The sequence below is a fragment of the Semicossyphus pulcher genome, unplaced genomic scaffold (genome assembly GCF_022749685.1).
Source record: "Semicossyphus pulcher isolate SPU_LCO1_2020_fin unplaced genomic scaffold, fSemPul1.0.p SCAF_5, whole genome shotgun sequence".
NCBI classification, from domain to species: Eukaryota; Metazoa; Chordata; class Actinopteri; order Labriformes; family Labridae; genus Semicossyphus; species Semicossyphus pulcher.
Window position 1 is genome coordinate 2,432,716 of NW_027211726.1, and position 21,849 is coordinate 2,454,564.

At 44.0% G+C, this 21,849-nt stretch overlaps 4 protein-coding genes across 4 annotated transcripts in view; all 4 read left to right on the forward strand.

The window, feature by feature from the left end:
• Positions 1–6,177, forward strand: part of LOC138608916 (F-actin-uncapping protein LRRC16A) — a 34,761-nt gene extending 28,584 nt beyond the window's left edge. The window contains exons 33-38 of the mRNA XM_069681502.1: positions 78–564; positions 682–724; positions 848–1,039; positions 1,141–1,278; positions 2,951–3,106; positions 3,537–6,177. Of these exons, the coding sequence (XP_069537603.1) occupies positions 78–564; positions 682–724; positions 848–1,039; positions 1,141–1,278; positions 2,951–3,106; positions 3,537–3,661 (1,141 nt within the window). The 3' untranslated portion in view covers positions 3,662–6,177. The remainder of the gene's footprint in view (positions 1–77; positions 565–681; positions 725–847; positions 1,040–1,140; positions 1,279–2,950; positions 3,107–3,536) is intronic.
• A 33-nt stretch (positions 6,178–6,210) lies between these two features.
• Positions 6,211–10,153, forward strand: LOC138609069 (secretagogin-like). The gene is made up of 11 exons (XM_069681686.1): positions 6,211–6,295; positions 6,941–7,011; positions 7,299–7,394; positions 7,628–7,717; positions 8,225–8,281; positions 8,610–8,687; positions 8,766–8,821; positions 8,964–9,009; positions 9,172–9,231; positions 9,313–9,381; positions 9,593–10,153. The coding sequence occupies exons 1-11, from the start codon at positions 6,226–6,228 to the stop codon at positions 9,716–9,718; spliced, it is 819 nt and encodes a 272-aa protein (XP_069537787.1). The 5' UTR covers positions 6,211–6,225; the 3' UTR covers positions 9,719–10,153.
• Positions 10,154–15,511: 5,358 nt separating this feature from the next.
• Positions 15,512–16,373, forward strand: LOC138608601 (uncharacterized). The gene is made up of 2 exons (XM_069681192.1): positions 15,512–15,789; positions 15,833–16,373. Exons 1-2 carry the CDS (start codon positions 15,512–15,514, stop codon positions 16,371–16,373), a joined length of 819 nt encoding a protein of 272 aa, XP_069537293.1.
• A 4,173-nt stretch (positions 16,374–20,546) lies between these two features.
• LOC138608495 (protein MTSS 1-like) overlaps positions 20,547–21,849 on the forward strand; it is a 52,894-nt gene continuing 51,591 nt past the window's right edge. The window contains exon 1 of the mRNA XM_069681093.1: positions 20,547–20,722. Within this exon, the coding sequence (XP_069537194.1) occupies positions 20,651–20,722 (72 nt within the window). The 5' untranslated portion in view covers positions 20,547–20,650. The remainder of the gene's footprint in view (positions 20,723–21,849) is intronic.

Below are 21,849 nucleotides of genomic sequence, written 5' to 3' on the forward strand. Positions count from 1 at the left end.
AGCACAATAGAAAAACGTTTAAATTTGGCTTTAAAGGCCAAATAAAATAAATTCTCTGTTCTGTAAATCTTCCGTAGACTTCCCAGTGTGAGAGGTCTGACCTCCGGCCCTCAGGAAGGAGCAGACAAGAAGCGGGAATCCCGGAAAAGCGGTTTCTTTAACCTCCTTAAAACCCGGACATCCCGCTCAGAGAAGAGCCACGGAGCCACCTCCATCACTCCACCTCACCCCACATCCCCCACCTCTACTCCACCTTCTTCCTCTATTACCACGGTGAGTGAGGAGACGTCGCCGACATCCCCCTCTCCTGGCACAGTGGTGGAGCCTCGTCAGGAGCTCCACAGGGCTCCATCCTCGGACCAGCAGGATTCCGAGATGGAGGCTTCTTTAAATGCGGCTGAACCTGCCGAGGAAGAGAAAGAGGAGAATGCGGAGAACGAGAACCAGGAGAAGAAGGAGAATATGGAGAACCCCCACATTCCCCGCCATATTGGGGTTCCTGTGATGGGAATGGACCTGATGGCTGAGATGAAGGCCAGACAGGAGAGAATGGCTGCAAAGAAGGTGAGCGGGTCAACATTCATGATGGCATTAAACATGTCAAGCCAGTGTCTTGTCCTGAATACAAGTATTAGTTTAGTGACACTTCCTTCATTAAACTAAATGTGTCTCTGTTTTCAGTCTGAGTCGCTCTGCTTGCAGGACAAAGCAGACGGTGACGAAGGTGAGCTTCTTTGATATCATGTGACCTGCAGACTTTGAATGTTACATCATGAGTATCTTGTCTTTCAAAATAAGAGCGTGATGGCGCGCATCATCTTAAACTGTCTCTGTCATTTACCTGTAGCCAAGTCAGACGTCAACCTCACGGAGGACGCTGATGAGCTCAAACCAGAGCCGGCTCCCAGGTCAAAGCCACCAAGCATTACCCCCAAACCGCCCCCACCCCAGGCCCTCAAACCTCCACTGGGGCCCCGGACATCAGGGCCCCTGAGACCTGCCAGTCCAACCAGTCCCACACCGAGCAGCACCGTCATCGGTAGTATCCCTCAGATCTTTGCTATCAACTGTGAAGCATCAGACAGACATGAGTACTTTCATTCCTGAATATCTGTTTGTCTGTTCATTGATGTTTCTCAGAGGACTCGTCTGAGTCTCCAGCAAACAGCCCGTCTCCCAAAGGTCCACTTCCTGCTCCTCGGCTCAAGAGGGCGCCGTCAGAGCAGGAGAGAGAGAGCATCAGCAGCAACCCTGCAGGACCCCTGACTCCACTGGACGGTGGGTATCTCTGTTTAATCCGTTTAAGGCAGAAATAGTAAATACAGTTTAAAATCGGTGCTATTTTCTGGAAATAAGTCGCAGTTTTATTTGTCCTGGTGGCCTCGTTTCAAATAGTATATCCACGACTTTCTCAGTTTGACTTTGTTGGAGGTCGACAAATCCTACAGTCCTCTTTATCTTGGCTGCAGCAGCCAATCACAGCTGACTGATTCTCGTCTCGATGTAGGAACGCAGAACAAGAAACAGGCTCTCTGTCCGTCATCTTTAATGTTTCTAATAATGATAAACACTCATGCTGATTATTTCTTGTTTTAAAGCTCCACTGTAGCCACATTTAGCTTAGCATTGAAATTATTTAACATGTTTTATGTACAATTAGAGTCCCCAAAACAATAGTGGAAAGATGCATCTGCAGAGAATCTAGAAGCAGTGAGAGGATGAGAGAAGACGGTAATGCTGGCTTTGGTTTCACAGATGTTTCCTTCCTTTTTAATCTTGCATTAATCTTGAATGTTGCGTGACTCATTGGACTGTGTGATTCGGAGCATTGCTGAAAATATAACACTTAATTTAACAGGTGACAACTGGTTTAATGAGCGCTTCCAAGGCCATATTTTGACGCCTCCACACACTGCGCACACACACACAGAGTACATCTGAGGCAAAGGTCCTGTAGCCTGTACTTGACGTGTCCAAGTGTCAGTGTGTGTGTGATTTTGTAGTTTAACACTCGACCTGTGTAATTAACTCTCACATGAACTCGGTATTTTTCCTTAAAGCAGAGTTTCCTCTGTGTAATCAAAAAGCCACGTTGTCTGCCGTCGTCGTGCAGAAAGACGTGTTTTTAAAATCGAGGAGACGCAGAGAAAAGGTCACTTACACATTTTTAGAGGAGTTAATTAGACGCTGACAAACTCTGAGAAAGTGGACCCCGTCAGCAGACTGTTAAATCTTCTTTTCAGTGACTGAACAGAGAGCTTCATTTAGAGTATAATCCTACTTCATTATTTTGTTCTCTAAAATTGATTAAATAAGCATTCACATAACACAAGAATAAAAAAAGAGGGACGTCCGTCCATCCATTTTCTTGCTCTTATCAGTGTTCGGGTCGCTAAGCAAGGTGACCCAGGCGTCCCTCTCCCTAGCAACGTTTTCCAGCTCCTCCTGGGGGATTCTGAGGCGTTCCCAGGACAGGTGGGATATATAATCCCGCCTCCCAGTTGGACATGCCCGGAAAACCTCCACAGGGAGGTGCCCAGGAGGCGTCCTAACCAGATTCCTTTCAATGCAAAGAGGTAGCACCTCTACTCCGAGCTCCCTGAGGATGTCCGAGCTCCTGACCCTCTCTCTAAGGCTGAGCCCAGACGCCCTGCAGAGGGAACTCATTTCGGCCTCTTGTATCTGCGATCTCATTCTTTCGGTCACAACCCAAACCTCATCCCAACAGCTTCACACTCGGCTGCAAACCGCCCCACTGCCTCCTGGACGTCCTAGCTTGATGAAGCCAACAGGACAACATCATCTGCAAAAAGGAAACATGCACAAACTAAGATTAAAAAAAAATTAAGCTTAAGAGTGCATCGAAATAAGAAGTTTAGTATTTAATTGCTGCTGAAATAGAAGGAAGAAGTCTGTAAAACTCTCATATCGATTTCTTCTGTGCCTGCAGTTGAGTCTCTGGTGGATGGTGATGCGTTCGAGCCCCCAGATCCTGCAGGTGAATCGAACATTGGTGAAAGACAGTGGTCCTCTCTGAAGAGGTCAGCCAGTCCTCCTGCTGAGAGGGAGGACGACCGAGAGCGAACCAAGTCTCTCCCCGCCTACGGTTTGTATAATCACAGTCTAATAAATATCCTTACTGTCAGAATGTCTGCTCTGTTTACTTCCTGTGTTTATGTGATTCCTGTTCATGAAGTTTAAAGGCAACAGGTCATTCTCCTCTTGCTGACAGGATCGATTGAACTGTTTGAACCTTGTCTGGAAAGTTGCTTTGATTTTCATCCTTCTGTGTATATTTGTCACTGTGTCAAATGCCTTTAAACAAGTGTATAGTGCTTCATGTGTCAGAGTCAAAGAAAGAAACTCATCTAACACTCGACAAGCATGAGAACATCGACTTGAATTATCTTGATCTCAGGCTTTAAAATGAGCGGCGTTACCCTTTAATGTCCCAGACAAATAAACATCTGATTGGTTTGGTGTTTCCCTCATTCTCTCTCTGTCTCTCTCTCTCTCTCTCTCTCTCTCTCTTTCAGTGAGGCCTCCATCTCTGGCCGACACAGATCTCAGTCCAGCTGAGGAGGAAACAACATCTCCGACCGCTGATCTCAAGTCTGACGATAAATCCGAGGACGAGTCTGACGAAACGCCGTCAGTCTAAGACCAAACAGATGTTTACACTCCGACCGACTGTCCAGTAAACACCAGAGAAGCGTTCAGGAGTTTCCTGACCTTGGATCAGTCGGATCTGTCCGACGGCGAAACACCTCTTTGTCCGTCCCTGTGAACAGCTTTAACGAGACCTTAAAAAGAGAGCAGATGGTTTTTATCTGCTGCAGAGACAATCTGTGTTCAGCTCAGTTATTCAGACTTTCTAAGAAGGTCCACACTGAAGCAGATGCTTCTTACTGTCAATCTGCTCTGCAGGTAAACTAAAGCCGGGAAGTCAGTGAGCCTGTGGAAACATTAACAACCATAAAACATGCTTTTTATCCTGTAAGCATTCACTCTTTAAACAGTAAAAGGTCCACACATTTGAGGATGCCACGATTTAAGTGCAGCTGTTTGCAGAGAAACGTTCAACTCTTTAAAGGAGCAAGAAAAGTGTTTAAAACCAAAGTGAGTTCATGCTTTCACCTTCCAAAGTTACAATAATATATATTCACCACAAACTGCCTTTTAACTGCTGAAGCTTTAAACAGTACAAGATGATGGGAGAAACATGTTACCTTAAGAACGCATTCTGATTAGCTGTGTGCAAAAGAAGAAATATAATGTCTATTATAATAAGCCATACATTTAATGTTGTTAAAGATAATGCAAATATTATGACGTTGATATGGCCAGTCAGGGTTTTGCAGGGTTTGGCACATTCTTTGTGTCTTGTTGCCTTTGAGCTTTTTCTGCAGGTTTTAACTACACCTGAAAGTCTTTATGAGCAGATGCAGTTTGCTCAGTTCATATACCGAGTAATGACTGTATATAAAGATGGACGACGTGTCTACATCTACTCCCATTGTACAAAAGTGAAAATACCCCCCGTGACAGGCGCTGCCATGTTGTGCTGGTGACGTCATGTTGAGCCAGAGCTGCGCAGTAGAGATCGCTAACCAAAAAAACCCCCAGCAGCTTCTTGTGTCGGTCTGAAGCAGATATTCACGCTTCTGGAAAGTTCAATGACTGTAGTGTTAGTGTTAGTTACGTCTCCTCTCGCCGTTCCTCCTCTACTCTGCTACTCGGGAACAGAACGCTGCAGGAGCCCCATTTGTCAACAGAGCTGTCAATCATGAGGCCACGCCCCCTTTTTATAGCCTCAAATAACTAATTAAAAGTAAACTTGTGAGAAAAAATGAACACTTGGACATAAATCAGCATGATAAGAACTAACTATTATGACAGAAACCATGTTGGAGAAAAATGTATTTTGATTTTATAGTTTGACTCATGTCCCATCTGTTAACATGGAGGAGGCGGGCTTTATGAGCTATACTGCAGCCAGTCAGCAGGGGGCGATAGAGAGGGTTTGGCTTCACTTTCAGGGAGCTGTCATGTCGGCCATCTTTTTATACAGTCTGTGGTAAACACAGATAGAACCACCTGAAGTGATGACAACTGACCTGACTCCATCTGCAGGTGAAGACGTGGTTGAAAAGTTAGTTGGCTTTGAGTTCAGATTATTTTGTCAAACTACTGTTTCAGAAATACAGAATAAACTTTCACGATTAATCAAAGGTTGTAGTTTAAAATCTACTGAACGTTACATTTCTTACACTGTAAATCTTAACTCAAACATCATCAGCTTGTTGAGTTGAGCTTTTCCTCTTCTTCCTGTTTACTATCAATCAGTACAACCAAGCTGATGCATTGGACTAGTTGGGAGTGAGTATGTTGATCCAGTTGACATGAAGTGAACATGGCAGAAACCTCAGTGGGCGGAGTCAAAGTCAGGCTCCACCCACGGTGGGTTAAAGTAAACCAATGTCGTTTTGCTCGCACGGTAACATTTGGACTTTTTAACACTTTTATTTTCTGCCATCACAAATCCAAATATCCACTGTGAGATTTAAAATGTTCACACGTAACCTGTAACTCAGCTTCACACTGCTGCTGTCTCCTCAGCATTACACACAGCGTATGACACACTGACGGACTGCTGCACTTACCGATGTATTAAGTACGATTGTAAATATGTAAATATGTACTAACGTCCCTGCGGATCTGTTTATAAAATAAATGGGGTTTATTATATCAGCTGAATATTATTTTATGAGCTTGAAAAAAGCTGCAAAGACTTCCTTTAAAGATAAAAGGTGGTGGTTCTGATTTTATTGGGAAATATTTTTATTATTTTTAAAAAAACGAAATCAGTTTTTTAAAATTCAGTTAAAATATTTGTTTTATTGTTGATAAGTGGAGCCTGTCAGATATTTCTGTATTTGTATGTTTATACCAATAAATCCTGTTTACTGTTCAGACTCTCTCTCTCCTCCTCACTCACACTCTCTCTCCTCCTCCTGCCCTCCCTCATAAACCAGCTGTTGAATCGTTTAGCCTCATTGTTGTGGATTCAGGAGACGCCTGAAGCTGGAAGTTTTATTTCAGTGGGTAACAGATCATCTCTGCTGCTGAGACTAAACCATTCATCGCTGGCAGAAGTGTTTCCCTTTGTTGTTTCCTTCCTGCTTCGTTGTCCCCAGCTCGACCTCTGGACTGTACTTCAGCACCATGGACAGCGCCTTCGAGAGTCTGGACGCTGCAGGTTTCTTACAGATCTGGCAACATTTTGATGCAGATGGTAAGAAAACCAGAGTGTTAATAACTCTATGCTAGTGTGGTGAGTGCAATGAGGAGTTAGACTAATATAAAAAAGAGTAAATATTTAGATTTAATAACGCTATTAATACGCCACAGATTAAAAACGATGAATTCAGAGAGGATATAGCAACGTGAATATAAGTCATATTATCAGTAGTAAGCTGTTATATCATCCATTAAAATGCAGGATTTTACAGTACACGACAAATGACACCTACAGAAGAGTATGACGGCCCCATGTCTGAAAAAAATTTTTTTTTCAAAATTTCAAAAAATTGTAAAATTTTCTGTACGCAAGGTTCGGGGGGAAAAACAGGACGTTTGTTTTATTTACTGTTTTTTGCATATTTTTTTTTGTCAAATTGTCAAAAAAGTGAAGGTTTAATAAAAAGTAAAAAAGAAGGAGGATTTTTTTTTGCGTTTTGGAGAATAAAGTCAAGACGTCAGGACTAAGGTCGAACATTCAGTATAAGTGACATGTAAAATAAAAAAATCAGAAGAGGAACATTTTGTTAATTTGAAGAATATAGTTAAAATGTCAAACTCCTGATTTATTAGATTAGAGGTCGTCTGTGAATCCAAACCTGTGACTTCTTGAAACTGACATTTGCCTCGTTGTGTTTAGATAACGGCTACATCGAAGAAAATCAGCTGGACACCTTCTTTCAAAGCATGCTGGGAAAATCTGGGATGAAGGTAAAGGGATAAAAACATGTGGCTGAATTTGATCTTATTGCCGTCTAACACACTCAGTGATAAAAATTATGAAGTTTTTATGTGATCAGTGAATCTTTCAACGTCTCTCTAAAGTGATTTAATGCTGCTGCCACCTGGGGGCAGCAGAGTCAGAAAATGTCAAAATGAGTTGCTTTAAATGAATATTTCAAGTGTGCACCAAAGTAGTGAATATCGAAACACAGTAACACATCCATTGAAAATGATGGTTAAATAAAATTGTCAGCTGAAGTGTGTGTTGTTTTCAGAGGGAGGAGATAACTGAGGACAAAATCAGGCGACTGAGACAAAGATTCATGTCTTCACACGACTCCACAGCTGACGGACGTCTGCAGATCCAAGAGGTACAATCACCTCCTCCTCCGAGCTCTTCGGTTTATTCTGACTGCTCAGGTTTTATTTTGTAATTAAACATTCAGGTTATAGTTCATCGTATTTATTATGTACAAGACTTTAAAACTCCGTAGTTCCATTTTACAGAGTTGATGACAAATTGAACGCAAATAAAATGTATTAAAAAAGATTTTTTAAATGATGATGACGTCTCCGATAAGTGGATGCTATAATGACTTTACAGCTGGCCACCATGATGCTGCCAGAGGAGGAGAACTTCCTGCTCCTGTTCCGCAGAGAGAAGCCACTGGACAACAGCGTGGAGTTCATGAGGGTGAGGGTCAAAGGTTAACTGAGGACCTCAGTGGACTTTCAAGGAATATAAAACACAATAAATTGAAGGGTTAGCACTCACCTCCCTTTCCATTTTGATCACCAGTTTGCTTATTAATTATAAACTTCGTGCATTTGCAAAGACAAATGGTAATTTAGTCGGTTTGATTCTCCTAAAATTCGCTTTAAATTTTTGTCTCCAGAGAAAGATTACTAACGTTTTTGGTGACCCTCCGACCTTACATGACCTTACCTGACCTCTAGGGCCTCCACCAGGCCTAAACTTTTACTTGTACAACACAAATATAATGATCTTATAGGCAAACTGTTCCAAACTGTTTGTCTTCAAACACACCCTTCAGCACAAACATGACATGTTAAGGTAAAAGAAAAGTAGAAATCCCTTACTATGTTTATGATATACAGTAATGAACAGTGCAGTGGCCAGTCTCAATCTTCAATGTCATATTTATTTTTCAGTGTTTTCATTCCTGTCTTGTTTGAGTAGATCTGGAGAAACTACGACACAGACAGCAGCGGCTACATCTCGGCCAATGAGCTCAAGGTAATGTTGAGTTTAGACCTGCGCTGTAGCTGAACTATTCTTACTCTCTTTGTGGTTAAGCATCTGGACTTTGGGCTTCTCCTGCTCTTTACTCAAACTTTGAGTTCACAAAAGTGTTTGCAGGTTTTATAATTTCCTCAGAGTAAGACTTCAGTAAGTGGTAATGTTTTAAGCATCAAATAAATTAAAGGTTAAATTAAATAAACTACTTTAATTCCATTTTGGAACTACTTTTTCCAATTATTCTGATACCACGTGAATGCAGCACCACCAGCGACGTTTGAGCTTTTCGGTTGGGTCTCCATGTCGTGTCTTTTTGTCCCTTCAGGGCTTCCTTCAGGACCTCTTTGTCCAACACAGGAAGTCTGTCACCCCTGACAAACTCGAGGAGTACGCTGTCGCCATGGTAAAAAAAAAACAGGTCACATACTCCGTTACACTTTCTTGTTGTTCACCGGTAATTCTGCTGTTCTTCCTCTTGTAGATGAAGATGTTTGACAAAAATAAAGATGGCCGACTGGACTTGAATGACCTGGCCAGGTACTGTTGATCATGTGACCAGAATTTTTGAAGAATACCTGATTCTGTGAAGCTCCGATCTCATTATAATCACTGTGACTTCTCTTGTGACATGTTTGATTAAAAACCACAATGAATAAAATGTTTTTCTTGTTGTCTGAAGAATCTTGGCCCTGAAAGAGAACTTCTTACTCAAGTTCAAGATGGACGTGAGTTAAAAGAGTTTATAGAGTTGTTTGTCTGCTTGTCTAGAACAGATATAAACCCTCATTTACAGTTACATGTCAATTAAACCATCCTAATGTCTTGTGTAAAGATTTAGAGCCACATTCTTACAGTTGCATTATTTTAACTGCTATATTTGTCGTCAGGCCTGCAGTCAAGAGGACAGGAAGAGAGACTTTGAGAAGATATTCGCTCACTATGACGTTGTAAGTTTGATAGTCCCGCTCATGCAAACATACATTTATAAAATACCACAAAGATTATCTTCTTTCTGTGTTTGTGTGTAGAGTAAGACTGGTGAGCTGGAGGGCCCTGAGGTGGATGGATTTGTCAAGGACATGATGGAGCTGGTGAAGGTAAAACTTTTTTCCCATCATGATGCCACTAGTGTTATGTACTTCACCTGATTAACAGAGCTGTTAGATATCAGCGTCACATTAAAAAAAGTAGGAACATTAGTGATATTAAAAGGCTAAAAAGAGAACCAAGAGTTTGTCGTTTTGGCTTATCATTACACTGACCTCTGACCTCTCTGTTAACTCTTTACACCCGACCCTTCCCCTGCAGCCCAGCATCATCGGCACAGACCTGGACAAGTTCAGGAGCGCCCTGATGCGTCACTGTGACATCAACGGAGACGGAAAGATCCAGAAGAACGAGCTGGCTCTCTGCCTCGGCCTCAAACACAGCTAACAGACCCTCACAGGAGTGTCTCTTCTTCCTCCGTCACTTTTAACCTCCTCTCTTCCATCTTTTTATTCGTCTTTAAACATCTCCTTTCAATGTAAATTTCCACTTTACTTTTCCTCCCGCCTGGCTCATTCCATCTTTATATTAAATTCTGGATATATGTCCTCATTTAATGGCTCACAGTTGGTGTTTAAATGCTGATATATTGACATGTGTTATGCTTGTTAATCTGAGTACACCACTTTTCCATTATTTTATATATATTTCAGTAATCGGGTTTCTATCAGTCCAATTAATGTGTCTTAAAAGTGGATTTTATTCCCAGCATGATTGTATATAACTTAGAGAGATATCCAGTTTGTGCTCTCATGATTGCATCTTTATAATGTGACAAAGAATAAAACAATGTTTGCATGATGACATCATTGTAAACCTGTGTATGATGGTAATAAAATGTTGTTTCAACTTTAATTGTGTTTGATTAATTGCAAAACAACATAGTAGGAGCCACAGCGTGCTGGACTGCTTATATCAGTGAGAAAATCATAAGAGAAATATGGTTTTTAATGGGCTTAAACACACAAATCTTTAAAGTCTTATTTGTTTTAAAGCAAATGTAAAAGTCACTGTTTAGTAAAAAGTCCCATCACACGTTTGATTATCAGTGAAAAAGCACAAAATATAAAGGACACACTGCTGCTGTGTCTTTATTATATATTATACTACGGATATGAAATGTACAGCTCTTCTCTATTAATACTTCGCACTTTTAAGTTGACATCCATAACCCAGTATGGAACTACTTTCTTATTGCAACAAATACAGTAAATATGAACGTCGTTATATTTCTGTTCAAACATACACACAAACTCGCATGGATGGAGACAGACCACAAAAGGAAGGTGAGAAGATCATTGTTATTTAAATCAGCTGACCTGAGGCAGAGCTAAAAACTGCTGCAAAAGAGGAGAAATGTACCCAATTAGCTAAATTGCAAACACCTGCTCAGGTTGCCAGAGAGGCGGCAGCTGGAACCTCCAACCTGATTCCAATTAGACGTGATTGGTTGACTCAGGTACCACTTAAAAAGACCAGTGTGTTTGCAGCATTCATGAAGCTGGAACAGTGGTTTCTGATTTTGTTGTTTGCCTGTTAGCAGCACAAGTTGTTCACGCTGTTTGGCTTCAGTATTTTCAGAACAAAATGTCTCCTGGATTTGGTGCGAGGTAGGATTCATTTCTTCAGTGTAAGCTTTTCTTCTAACCTGGTTGTTTTGCTAATGTTATCGTCTGTTCTTCAGGGTGGTCTTGCTCTCACTGTTGGCCTTTGGATGGAATGCAAATGGTAAGCATTCATGCTACACAAACTACATTTTCTTCGGTTTCGTTAAGTAACTTACTGACATTTAAAAATGTTTTTTCTCACTAGCACTTAGCACTAGCTACAGAAGCAGCAGCTCCAGTGGCATTAAACCTTACTTTCAACTGCCTGAGGATTTCCAGAGAGGCTACAAACCTGTGTCTTCCAGTTTTGAGAGTTCTGCACCACATGAAACTGCTCTGAGTTATGGACCCAGTTACGCTGACAGAGGTTCATCTCAGAACCTGAAGCCTGCTGCTGCACCTCACAGTGAATCTTATGGTAGGCAAGTAGATGGTTACAGTCCAGAGGGAAGTGTTTCTACTTACAGGCCTCATCCACTGATTCAGCAAAAACCCAGACAAAACCAGCAGCAGCCTCATTATCAAACTAACTCCAATGCAAATGTCCACCAGACCAAAGAAGGCATGTGGAATTTTGCTTTACCACAGAATGAAAATAGGTTTGAGCCAACTATCGCTTCAAGTTATGGAATTGAGATGTATTCTGGTCAATCTGAACCCCAAGCCTACCCGTCCAAGCCCCAGCAGCCCGCCTACCCTTCCAAGCCCCAGCAGCCCGCCTACCCGTCCAAGCCCCAGCAGCCGGCCTACCCTTCCAAGCCCCAGCAGCCGGCCTACCCGTCCAAGCCCCAGCAGCCCGCCTACCCGTCCAAGCCCCAGCAGCCCGCCTACCCTTCCAAGCCCCAGCAGCCCGCCTACCCGTCCAAGCCCCAGCAGCCCGCTTACCCGTCCAAGCCCCAGCAGCCCGCCTACCCTTCCAAGCCCCAGCAGCCCGCCTACCCGTCCAAGCCCCAGCAGCCCGCCTACCCTTCCAAGCCCCAGCAGCCCGCCTACCCGTCCAAGCCCCAGCAGCCGGCCTACCCGTCCAAACCCCAGCAGCCCGCCTACCCGTCCAAACCCCAGCAGCCGGCCTACCCGTCCAAACCCCAGCAGCCCGCCTACCCGTCCAAGCCCCAGCAGCCGGCCTACCCGTCCAAGCCCCAGCAGCACGCCTACCCGTCCAAGCCCCAGCAGCACGCCTACCCGTCCAAGCCCCAGCAGCCCGCCTACCCTTCCAAGCCCCAGCAGCCCGCCTACCCGTCCAAACCCCAGCAGCCGGCCTACCCGTCCAAACCCCAGCAGCCGGCCTACCCGTCCAAACCCCAGCAGCCGGCCTACCCTTCCAAGCCCCAGCAGCCGGCCTACCCGTCCCAGCCCCAGCAGCCCGCTTACCCGTCCCAGCCCCAGCAGCCCGCTTACCCGTCCCAGCCCCAGCAGCCCGCTTACCCGTCCAAGCCCCAGCAGCCGGCCTACCCGTCCAAGCCCCAGCAGCCGGCCTACCCGTCCAAGCCCCAGCAGCCGGCTTACCCGTCCACGCCCCAGCAGCCGGCCTACCCGTCCAAGCCCCAGCAGCCGGCCTACCCGTCCAAGCCCCAGCAGCCGGCCTACCCGTCCAAGCCCCAGCAGCCGGCCTACCCGTCCAAGCCCCAGCAGCCGGCCTACCCGTCCAAGCCCCAGCAGCCCGCTTACCCGTCCAAGCCCCAGCAGCCGGCCTACCCGTCCAAGCCCCAGCAGCCGGCCTACCCGTCCAAGCCCCAGCAGCCGGCCTACCCGTCCAAGCCCCAGCAGCCGGCCTACCCGTCCAAGCCCCAGCAGCCCGCTTACCCGTCCAAGCCCCAGCAGCCCGCTTACCAAAGCAAAGCTGGCATGTGGGATTTGGCTTTTTCCCCAGAAGATGGTTCTCCAAGAAGTTCCAGACCAATTCCAATGGCATCCCTGGACCATCCAAGGTGGAAGAGGCCCCTGGTACCTGTGTTGAATAGACATCGTCAACCTTAGGCATGTCTTACATGAAAGGTAAAATGTTGGAACTATTTTCAAGGTCAACCCTTAATGTAGACACTTTGTCTATAAACTGAGTGTAAGGATTTTGTTGTCTTTAAATTGTCAACAAGGCATTTCAATAAGGTTATGGTCTTTTATTTTTCAACAATTGCTAAATGGTGTTTCTGTTTTCAGGTTCCTGACCTCTTCTCGAAGCTGTCTGTTCTGGCAATTTTCTGAATTTCAATAAAGTACTTTGAACTATTACCTCAGTCTGTGAAATATCATTTCAAAATTTAAAGTAATTAGTATTTGGACATACTCAGTTCAAACCTAATGTTACGATTACTCTAGTTTTTTCCTAAGGACAAGAATAATGTAAAGTGACTCGCAGTACTTGGTATAAGCAGAAAATGGGATCAAACGAGTCCTTTGATAAGGGGCTGACGTACAACATTAAATCTGCTGTATTGTGCTTCATCACTTGTCATAAAGTTTAATGTGCAAGCAATAACTTAAAAGCAATTTCTGCAGCTGCAGCAGAAAAATTAGTCAATTTGGGGAATAAAACTGGAGGCAGTTTGCCAAGCAGGTGGTTGATCTTTACACCCGACCCTTCCCCTGCAGCCCAGCATCATCGGCACAGACCTGGACAAGTTCAGGAGCGCCCTGATGCGTCACTGTGACATCAACGGAGACGGAAAGATCCAGAAGAACGAGCTGGCTCTCTGCCTCGGCCTCAAACACAGCTAACAGACCCTCACAGGAGTGTCTCTTCTTCCTCTGTCACTTTTAACCTCCTCTCTTCCATCTTTTTATTCGTCTTTAAACATCTCCTTTCAATGTAAATTTCCACTTTACTTTTCCTCCCGCCTGGCTCATTCCATCTTTATATTAAATTCTGGATATATGTCCTCATTTAATGGCTCACAGTTGGTGTTTAAATGCTGATATATTGACATGTGTTATGCTTGTTAATCTGAGTACACCACTTTTCCATTATTTTATATATATTTCAGTAATCAGGTTTCTATCAGTCCAATTAATGTGTCTTAAAAGTGGATTTTATTCCCAGCATGATTGTATATAACTTAGAGAGATATCCAGTTTGTGCTCTCATGATTGCATCTTTATAATGCGACAAAGAATAAAACAATGTTTGCATGATGACATCATTGTAAACCTGTGTATGATGGTAATAAAATGTTGTTTCAACTTTAATTGTGTTTGATTAATTGCAAAACAACATAGTAGGAGCCACAGCGTGCTGGACTGCTTATATCAGTAAGAAAATCATGAGAGAAATATGGTTTTTAATGGGCTTAAACACACAAATCTTTAAAGTCTTATTTGTTTTAAAGCAAATGTAAAAGTCACTGTTTAGTAAAAAGTCCCATCACACGTTTGATTATCAGTGAAAAAGCACAAAATATAAAGGACACACTGCTGCTGTGTCTTTATTATATATTATACTACGGATATGAAATGTACAGCTCTTCTCTATTAATACTTCGCACTTTTAAGTTGACATCCATAACCCAGTATGGAACTACTTTCTTCTTGCAACAAATACAGTAAATATGAACGTCGTTATATTTCTGTTCAAACATACACACAAACTCGCATGGATGGAGACAGACCACAAAAGGAAGGTGAGGAAATCATTTTGTTATTTAAATCAGCTGACCTGAGGCAGAGCTAAAAACTGCTGCAAAAGAGGAGAAATGTACCCAATTAGCTAAATTGCAAACACCTGCTCAGGTTGCCAGAGAGGCGGCAGCTGGAACCTCCAACCTGATTCCAATTAGACGTGATTGGTTGACTCAGGTACCACGTAAAAAGACCAGTGTGTTTGCAGAATTCATGAAGCTGGAACAGTGGTTTCTGATTTTGTTGTTTGCCTGTTAGCAGCACAAGTTGTTCACGCTGTTTGGCTTCAGTATTCTCAGAACAAAATGTCTCCTGGATTTGGTGTGAGGTAGGATTCATTTCTTCAGTGTAAGCTTTTCTTCTAACCTGGTTGTTTTGCTAATGTTATCGTCTGTTCTTCAGGGTGGTCTTGCTCTCACTGTTGGCCTTTGGATGGAATGCAAATGGTAAGCATTCATGCTACACAAACTACATTTTCTTCGGTTTCGTTAAGTAACTTACTGACATTTAAAAATGTTTTTTCTCACTAGCACTTAGCACTAGCTACAGAAGCAGCAGCTCCAGTGGCATTAAACCTTACTTTCAACTGCCTGAGGATTTCCAGAGAGGCTACAAACCTGTGTCTTCCAGTTTTGAGAGTTCTGCACCACATGAAACTGCTCTGAGTTATGGACCCAGTTACGCTGACAGAGGTTCATCTCAGAACCTGAAGCCTGCTGCTGCACCTCACAGTGAATCTTATGGTAGGCAAGTAGATGGTTACAGTCCAGAGGGAAGTGTTTCTACTTACAGGCCTCATCCACTAATTCAGCAAAAACCCAGACAAAACCAGCAGCAGCCTCATTATCAAACTAACTCCAATGCAAATGTCCACCAGACCAAAGAAGGCATGTGGAATTTTGCTTTACCACAGAATGAAAATAGGTTTGAGCCAACTATCGCTTCAAGTTATGGAATTGAGATGTATTCTGGTCAATCTGAACCCCAAGCCTACCCGTCCAAGCCCCAGCAGCCCGCCTACCCTTCCAAGCCCCAGCAGCCCGCCTACCCGTCCAAGCCCCAGCAGCCGGCCTACCCGTCCAAACCCCAGCAGCCGGCCTACCCGTCCAAGCCCCAGCAGCCGGCCTACCCGTCCAAGCCCCAGCAGCCGGCCCACCTGTCCCAGCCCCAGCAGCCGGCTTACCCTTCCAAGCCCCAGCAGCCGGCTTACCCGTCCAAGCCCCAGCAGCCGGCCTACCCGTCCCAGCCCCAGCAGCCCGCCTACCCTTCCAAGCCCCAGCAGCCCGCCTACCCGTCCAAGCCCCAGCAGCCCGCCTACCCGTCCCAGCCCCAGCAGCCCGCCTACCCTTCCAAGCCCCAGCAGCCCGTCTACCCGTCCAAGCCCCAGCAGCCCGCTTACCCGTCCAAGCCCCAGCAGCCCGCCTACCCGTCCAAGCCCCAGCAGCCGGCCTACCCGTCCAAGCCCCAGCAGCCCGCTTACCCGTCCAAGCCCCAGCAGCCCGCCTACCCGTCCAAGCCCCAGCAGCCCGCCTACCCGTCCAAGCCCCAGCAGCCGGCCTACCCGTCCAAGCCCCAGCAGCCCGCTTACCCGTCCAAGCCCCAGCAGCCCGCCTACCCGTCCAAGCCCCAGCAGCCCGCTTACCCGTCCAAGCCCCAGCAGCCCGCCTACCCGTCCAAGCCCCAGCAGCCCGCTTACCAAAGCAAAGCTGGCATGTGGGATTTGGCTTTTTCCCCAGAAGATGGTTCTCCAAGAAGTTCCAGACCAATTCCAATGGCATCCCTGGACCATCCAAGGTGGAAGAGGCCCCTGGTACCTGTGTTGAATAGACATCGTCAACCTTAGGCATGTCTTACATGAAAGGTAAAATGTTGGAACTATTTTCAAGGTCAACCCTTAATGTAGACACTTTGTCTATAAACTGAGTGTAAGGATTTTGTTGTCTTTAAATTGTCAACAAGGCATTTCAATAAGGTTATGGTCTTATTTTTCAACAATTGCTAAATGGTGTTTCTGTTTTCAGGTTCCTGACCTCTTCTCGAAGCTGTCTGTTCTGGCAATTTTCTGAATTTCAATAAAGTACTTTGAACTATTACCTCAGTCTGTGAAATATCATTTCAAAATTTAAAGTAATTAGTATTTGGACATACTCAGTTCAAACCTAATGTTACGATTACTCTAGTTTTTTCCTAAGGACAAGAATAAAGTAAAGTGACTCACAGTACTTGGTATAAGCAGAAAATGGGATCAAACGAGTCCTTTGATAAGGGGCTGACGTACAACATTAAATCTGCTGTATTGTACTTCATCTCTTGTCATAAAGTTTAATGTGCAAGCAATAACTTAAAAGCAATTTCTGCAGCTGCAGCAGAAAAATTAGTCAATTTGGGGAATAAAACTGGAGGCAGTTTGCCAAGCAGGTGGTTGATCTCAGGAAAATTACTGAGGACGGGCATCAAGAGTCAAGACTGAGTCTGCTGAAACTCTGCCAGTGGCAAAGATTCAGCTCAAATGCTTTCTGTTTACAAATGAGAATTTTTCTAATGGTTTCTCCTGTTTAGTGTAAGCCTTCGAGTTGGTACCAACATTGACAGGGTTGGGCTTTTGAATTCTTCTGTGGCTCATTAAATAAATCGGCTCAAACAGCCACAATCCCAACAGTGGTCAGAGCAGATTTAGTTTGGCAGCATCAGCAGCCTCCCGATCAGGAGCTTTTTATGAGCCTAAAGACTTTTGTGCTGAGTTTGAACCGCTGATACTTTACAGAGAATGAAGAAACTGCTAATGGATAAAAAGCATGACGCAGGTAAAGCGGAGTCAATCCTCATGAGACTCATAAAGGACCTTCGGTTTAACATGCTGAGAATCACAAGTCTACAGCTCCTCGTCTTTTCTCTCCCCTCCCACTTCACTTCCCCCTCTCCCCCTTCTCTCTGATTGCTGTTATTAGTTTAGACTTCTCCTTTTTGGGGAAGATAATGACACAGAGCTGTTTTTTTGTGCATCAGTGTGTGTGTGTGTGTTGTTGCCCCCTGTCATTAAGCAGTGAGTCTGTGGTTAAAATGACACCGCTTTGGTTTTTTTTTCAAGCTCTGCCAGCTTCACCATCTGATCCCAGATCTTCTTCCAGCAAACCGTTCGTCTTCAGTCCGGCCTCAAAGCTTCAGTTTAGGGGCCAAAGTCTGCAGGTTGTCCCTCTCAGCTGCTGTGGTGCAAACTCTCTTGCACACTCTCGTTCACCAATTGCAGTGGGACTCAATTTTAAGAGCTCCTTGTGTCTTTAATGTGATGCAAAAACTGCAAAGCTCCGGGCACTCTGGCCAGTGGAAGGAGTAATATGCTGCAGAAAGAGAGACCTGCTGTGGAGAGAAATGCGTCAACATTCAATTTAAACAAATCAATAGGCAAAGAGAGCTTCTTTGGGTTTGACCGTACCGATGAGTGTAGTTTCAGTAAGATGATTAATTTAATTAAGTTTGACCTCTAAATGTCTCTTGTTTGCTCTGATGCTCATTTACTCACACATTTCAAAATAAAATAAACATCATAAAAAATTAAATAGACCATTGCTTTTGATGAAGTCCCAATAAAGATTACCCAAAGACGCAATGTTTCCTTCAGCACACAACTGAAGCGTCACTGACTTGTTTTACCACTAGGTGTCCTCCAACCTGCGTGCTGTGAGTCAATGAAATTCACAGTAAACTCAGAAGGTGATGGGCTAATTATAGAACAGATTTTTTTACTATCAGTCCATAGTCAGATCTGATATCAGACTTCCCACTTAATCAGTTGAGGATTACGTTGACAGCTTGCACACTTCTTGCAAAAAGAGTCTTTTTTCATTAGTTTGTAGGGTCTCTGTGAATGTAGACGGCACACACATCTACATGTGCTGCACTGAAATTCAAAACACGACGAGTATTCGGCATGCGTGCTCGTGTTCAGCTCTAAAGTTTGTGCATTGTTGAGAGTATTTCCATTACTCTCCACTAAATGCTTCTACACCAACACTTTTCAGAGGGAAATGTCGTTCTTTTTAAAGACTTGTTTAGACCTTGAACTTACACAAATACACATTTAATTAAATATTAAATATATGTTGCAATATTAGAGATTAAACAAAGCCTTTCCGTCTTGTGATCCCCAAAAAAAAATGTGTGTACATTTGGACATTTCTTCTTGAAATGTCAAAGCCGCTCTTGTATAACAACAATGTCAAATCTGTTCTGCCTTATAGTTCAGAGAGTTGGCGAGTTTCTGTATCTAATATGTATGTTAATATGAATCCATGAATCTTCTGTAAACCGCTTTGGCAACAACATGTTTTTGTTCATGCCAATAAAGCTATTTGAATTTGAGTTGGCGAGTGGTCAAAACTGATATGAGGAGAGTGGAAGTTTTTCACAACGGATGCCTCAGACGAATATCCAGCCAGATCTTTAGGCCAAACAAAATCTCCAACGAACAACTGTACAAGAAAACAGGTAGGCTGGAGCATCACCAAGGAAATCACACACAGACGTCTGAGATGGCTCGGCCCTGCGCTGAGCATGGAGCAGGAGCGCATCCCGAGAGTTGCCTTAAGATGGACACCACCAGGCAAAAGAAAACCCGGAAGGCCCAAATCCACCTGGCACGGAACTTTGACACCTGTCATGGGGAGAGGCCCAACATGCTGCCAGGGGCCGAGTGCACTGGTGTGAGCCCACAGGGGATGAAGAGGAGTAAGTAAGTCTTGAAATGTCTCCTAACAACTTTCGAATACGAATGAGGATTTCTCTTGTGACTCTCTGTCTGACCTCTATAGGTTCTGAACAACCCGATTAAAGCTGTATAAAAAATTCAGCTTCACCAGCTTCAAAATACAACACAGAATGCATCAGTATTAAGAATGTAGAGTATGTGTCAGACTTTACTCGTAATGCAGTTTTTGTTCCTCTCGTAGCTCTGTCACTGCTTTTTTTAAAGTAAAAGTAGTCTCGTGTATCGTCCACGTCTCCTGATTTGTCCTCAACTCTTTTATCTTTACAAACAGTTCAGTAGAGTTCTCACCAGGGGGCGATGTAGTCCTACATGTGGTCAGATACCTTTTAGATAGCATTACTTTTTTTCTTTTCTATTTTTTAATACTTGTTTCGTGTTTGTTTTTTTAAATAAATCGCTTGTGTATTTATGTATTTTTTCATTTATGTTATTGTATTCATGTTACATTATAAATTTGGTCCTTACATGGTACAGTTTACACATGTATAGGGTTATTGTAGTTTTCTTTTATTCATTTGATAATATTGGGTTTCTTGTCGGAAATCCCTGGTTTGCTTCCTTCCTTTCATTTATTTTGAACAACTTTTTTACTTTTTTATAAATTATTATTCTTTTATTTTTAACATTTTATTTACAGACATTTGACAAGTAGTATTTTTGATTTGGATGGATTAATCATTCGTACTGCTTTTATTTTGTGACATTCCTAATGTAACTATTATTTAATTTAATTTTTATATTAATCTATTCATTTCAATACATTTGACAAAAGTCCTTTTGATTGAATGGGTTGATACGTATGTTTTTTTTTTAATTGTTTGTCAGACTTAACTTATAGATTCATGCTATGTGAGGGCCCATAATGACATTTTATTTCACTAATACTCGCTTAGTGTCATTCCCTGCTTCTTTCCATTAACAAAAAGCTTCCTGAGCTGAGGGCGGGGCCAGGCGGAGGCGCGTCCACGTCTCCTCCGGCGCGCTCCCGGCTGCCTTCTCAGCAGAGCCAGCGGAGCAGTTCGCGGTGTAAAGTTGAGTCTCTCCGGCAGCGTCGTGCTGTTTCCTGCTGTCACTGCTGCTCTCTGCCCCAACATGCGTCTCCTCCTGCGGACATGGGATTTATCAGCTCCGAGAGGAAACTAACCGCCGGCTCTGCTGCTGCTTCTGCCCGCGTCCTGCTCTCCTTCAGCCGGGGAAACCCTGCCGCGCGAGTCTGAGCGTTTCTGTCCACGCCGAGACGATTTTTGCCTTTAATTGATTTGTTTCCTGCCGCGTCATTTATGGACTACAAAAGCTCCGAGTGAGTGTCTGTAATTTCCGTTCACACCGCTGAAGATGGAGACAGTGATGGAGAGGGAGTGCAGCGCGCTGGGGGGGCTTTTCCAGACTGTCATCGGAGACATGAAGGTAACATGAAGCGGCGCTATTATTCCATCTGATCTGTGATTGAAATCAATGTCACACTCATGAGATATCCTGAGGAACAGACTCCTCTGTGCATCCTGTTGCATCAACAAGGGAAAGCAGACATTTTATTCTCCCTGTCCGTTTAATGGAGATCATTAATTCGCTAATTATCCAGGGGGGAGGGAGGGGGAGTAAAGTGGGTGTGTTCAGGCTCTGCTGCCTTCATTTTCTGCATCTGACCGCCTGCAGCTTTCCCCCCTAAATGACCACAGCATGTTAAAGCAGCTTCGTCCCTCTGCACAGCTACAGGCTGCTGACATGTGGATGAAGGATGAGTGCAGGTAAATCACAGGAGATAAACACAAAGGTGCAGGATGGTCAGAGTCATGTCCTCCCTGAGCCTCACGCTGTGCCTCACTCCTCACATTAACAGGGTTTTTAATCACAGAGGGATGTTAGTGAGCGAGGATGAGAGGATTTGTGATGCAGGTGCACCTGTAACAGAGAGGAATGCTTTGTTTGTGTTGTAGAAGACATGACATGTTTGGCTGGAGCAGAACAAAAGCTTTAAATCAATCATCAATCAAAAAGCACTTTGTAATCGGCCTGCACGGTTACCTCAGAACTTGCTGTATACTAAAACATTGCTCTGATGATATGCATGCTAAAAACAAATGTCAGTGTGCATGTTATACGCTTCAGTCCCTTGTCTTTGTGTTGTTCTGCATGTTGCACACACGACCTTCTCTCCTGAATGCAAAATACTTCAAGTAGCAGAAGTGCTCTTCTTTTCAAGCTCATCATCAACTTCCTCGCTCTTCTCTCCTTCCTCAGCCATCTTGTTAGCAAACCTTGCAGCCGCCACCAGGCCCGCCCACATGCATGACTGGGCCCCTGAAAAGGTCCAGTGACCGAGCCCTGAACTCATCTTCATATCAATGCATGCGAATGCTATCTCGACACGCACTCTCCTGTATGAGCACAGACATCTACACTGAGAGGGACTTGCTAAGGCGACAGGCAGAGGCATCATTATTATTCACTAAGTTCACGGTGGCTTTAAATTACACAGGGTTTAATGTCTTTGCTCTCATTGAAATGATCCACTTCATCGTCCTTCTCAATGT

What these genes read in the sequence shown, in the direction of transcription:
- LOC138609069 (XM_069681686.1), top strand. Translation starts at nt 6,226, where the DNA reads ATGGACAGCGCCTTCGAGAGTCTGGACGCTGCAGGTTTCTTACAGATC. An exon ending in GACTTGAATGACCTGGCCAG is followed by an intron (nt 8,822 to 8,963) that starts GTACTGTTGATC and finishes TGTTGTCTGAAG; the next exon opens with AATCTTGGCCCTGAAAGAGA. An exon ending in ACATGATGGAGCTGGTGAAG is followed by an intron (nt 9,382 to 9,592) that starts GTAAAACTTTTT and finishes CTTCCCCTGCAG; the next exon opens with CCCAGCATCATCGGCACAGA.
- LOC138608601 (XM_069681192.1), top strand. Translation starts at nt 15,512, where the DNA reads ATGTATTCTGGTCAATCTGAACCCCAAGCCTACCCGTCCAAGCCCCAG. An exon ending in CCCCAGCAGCCGGCCTACCC is followed by an intron (nt 15,790 to 15,832) that starts GTCCCAGCCCCA and finishes AAGCCCCAGCAG; the next exon opens with CCCGCCTACCCGTCCAAGCC.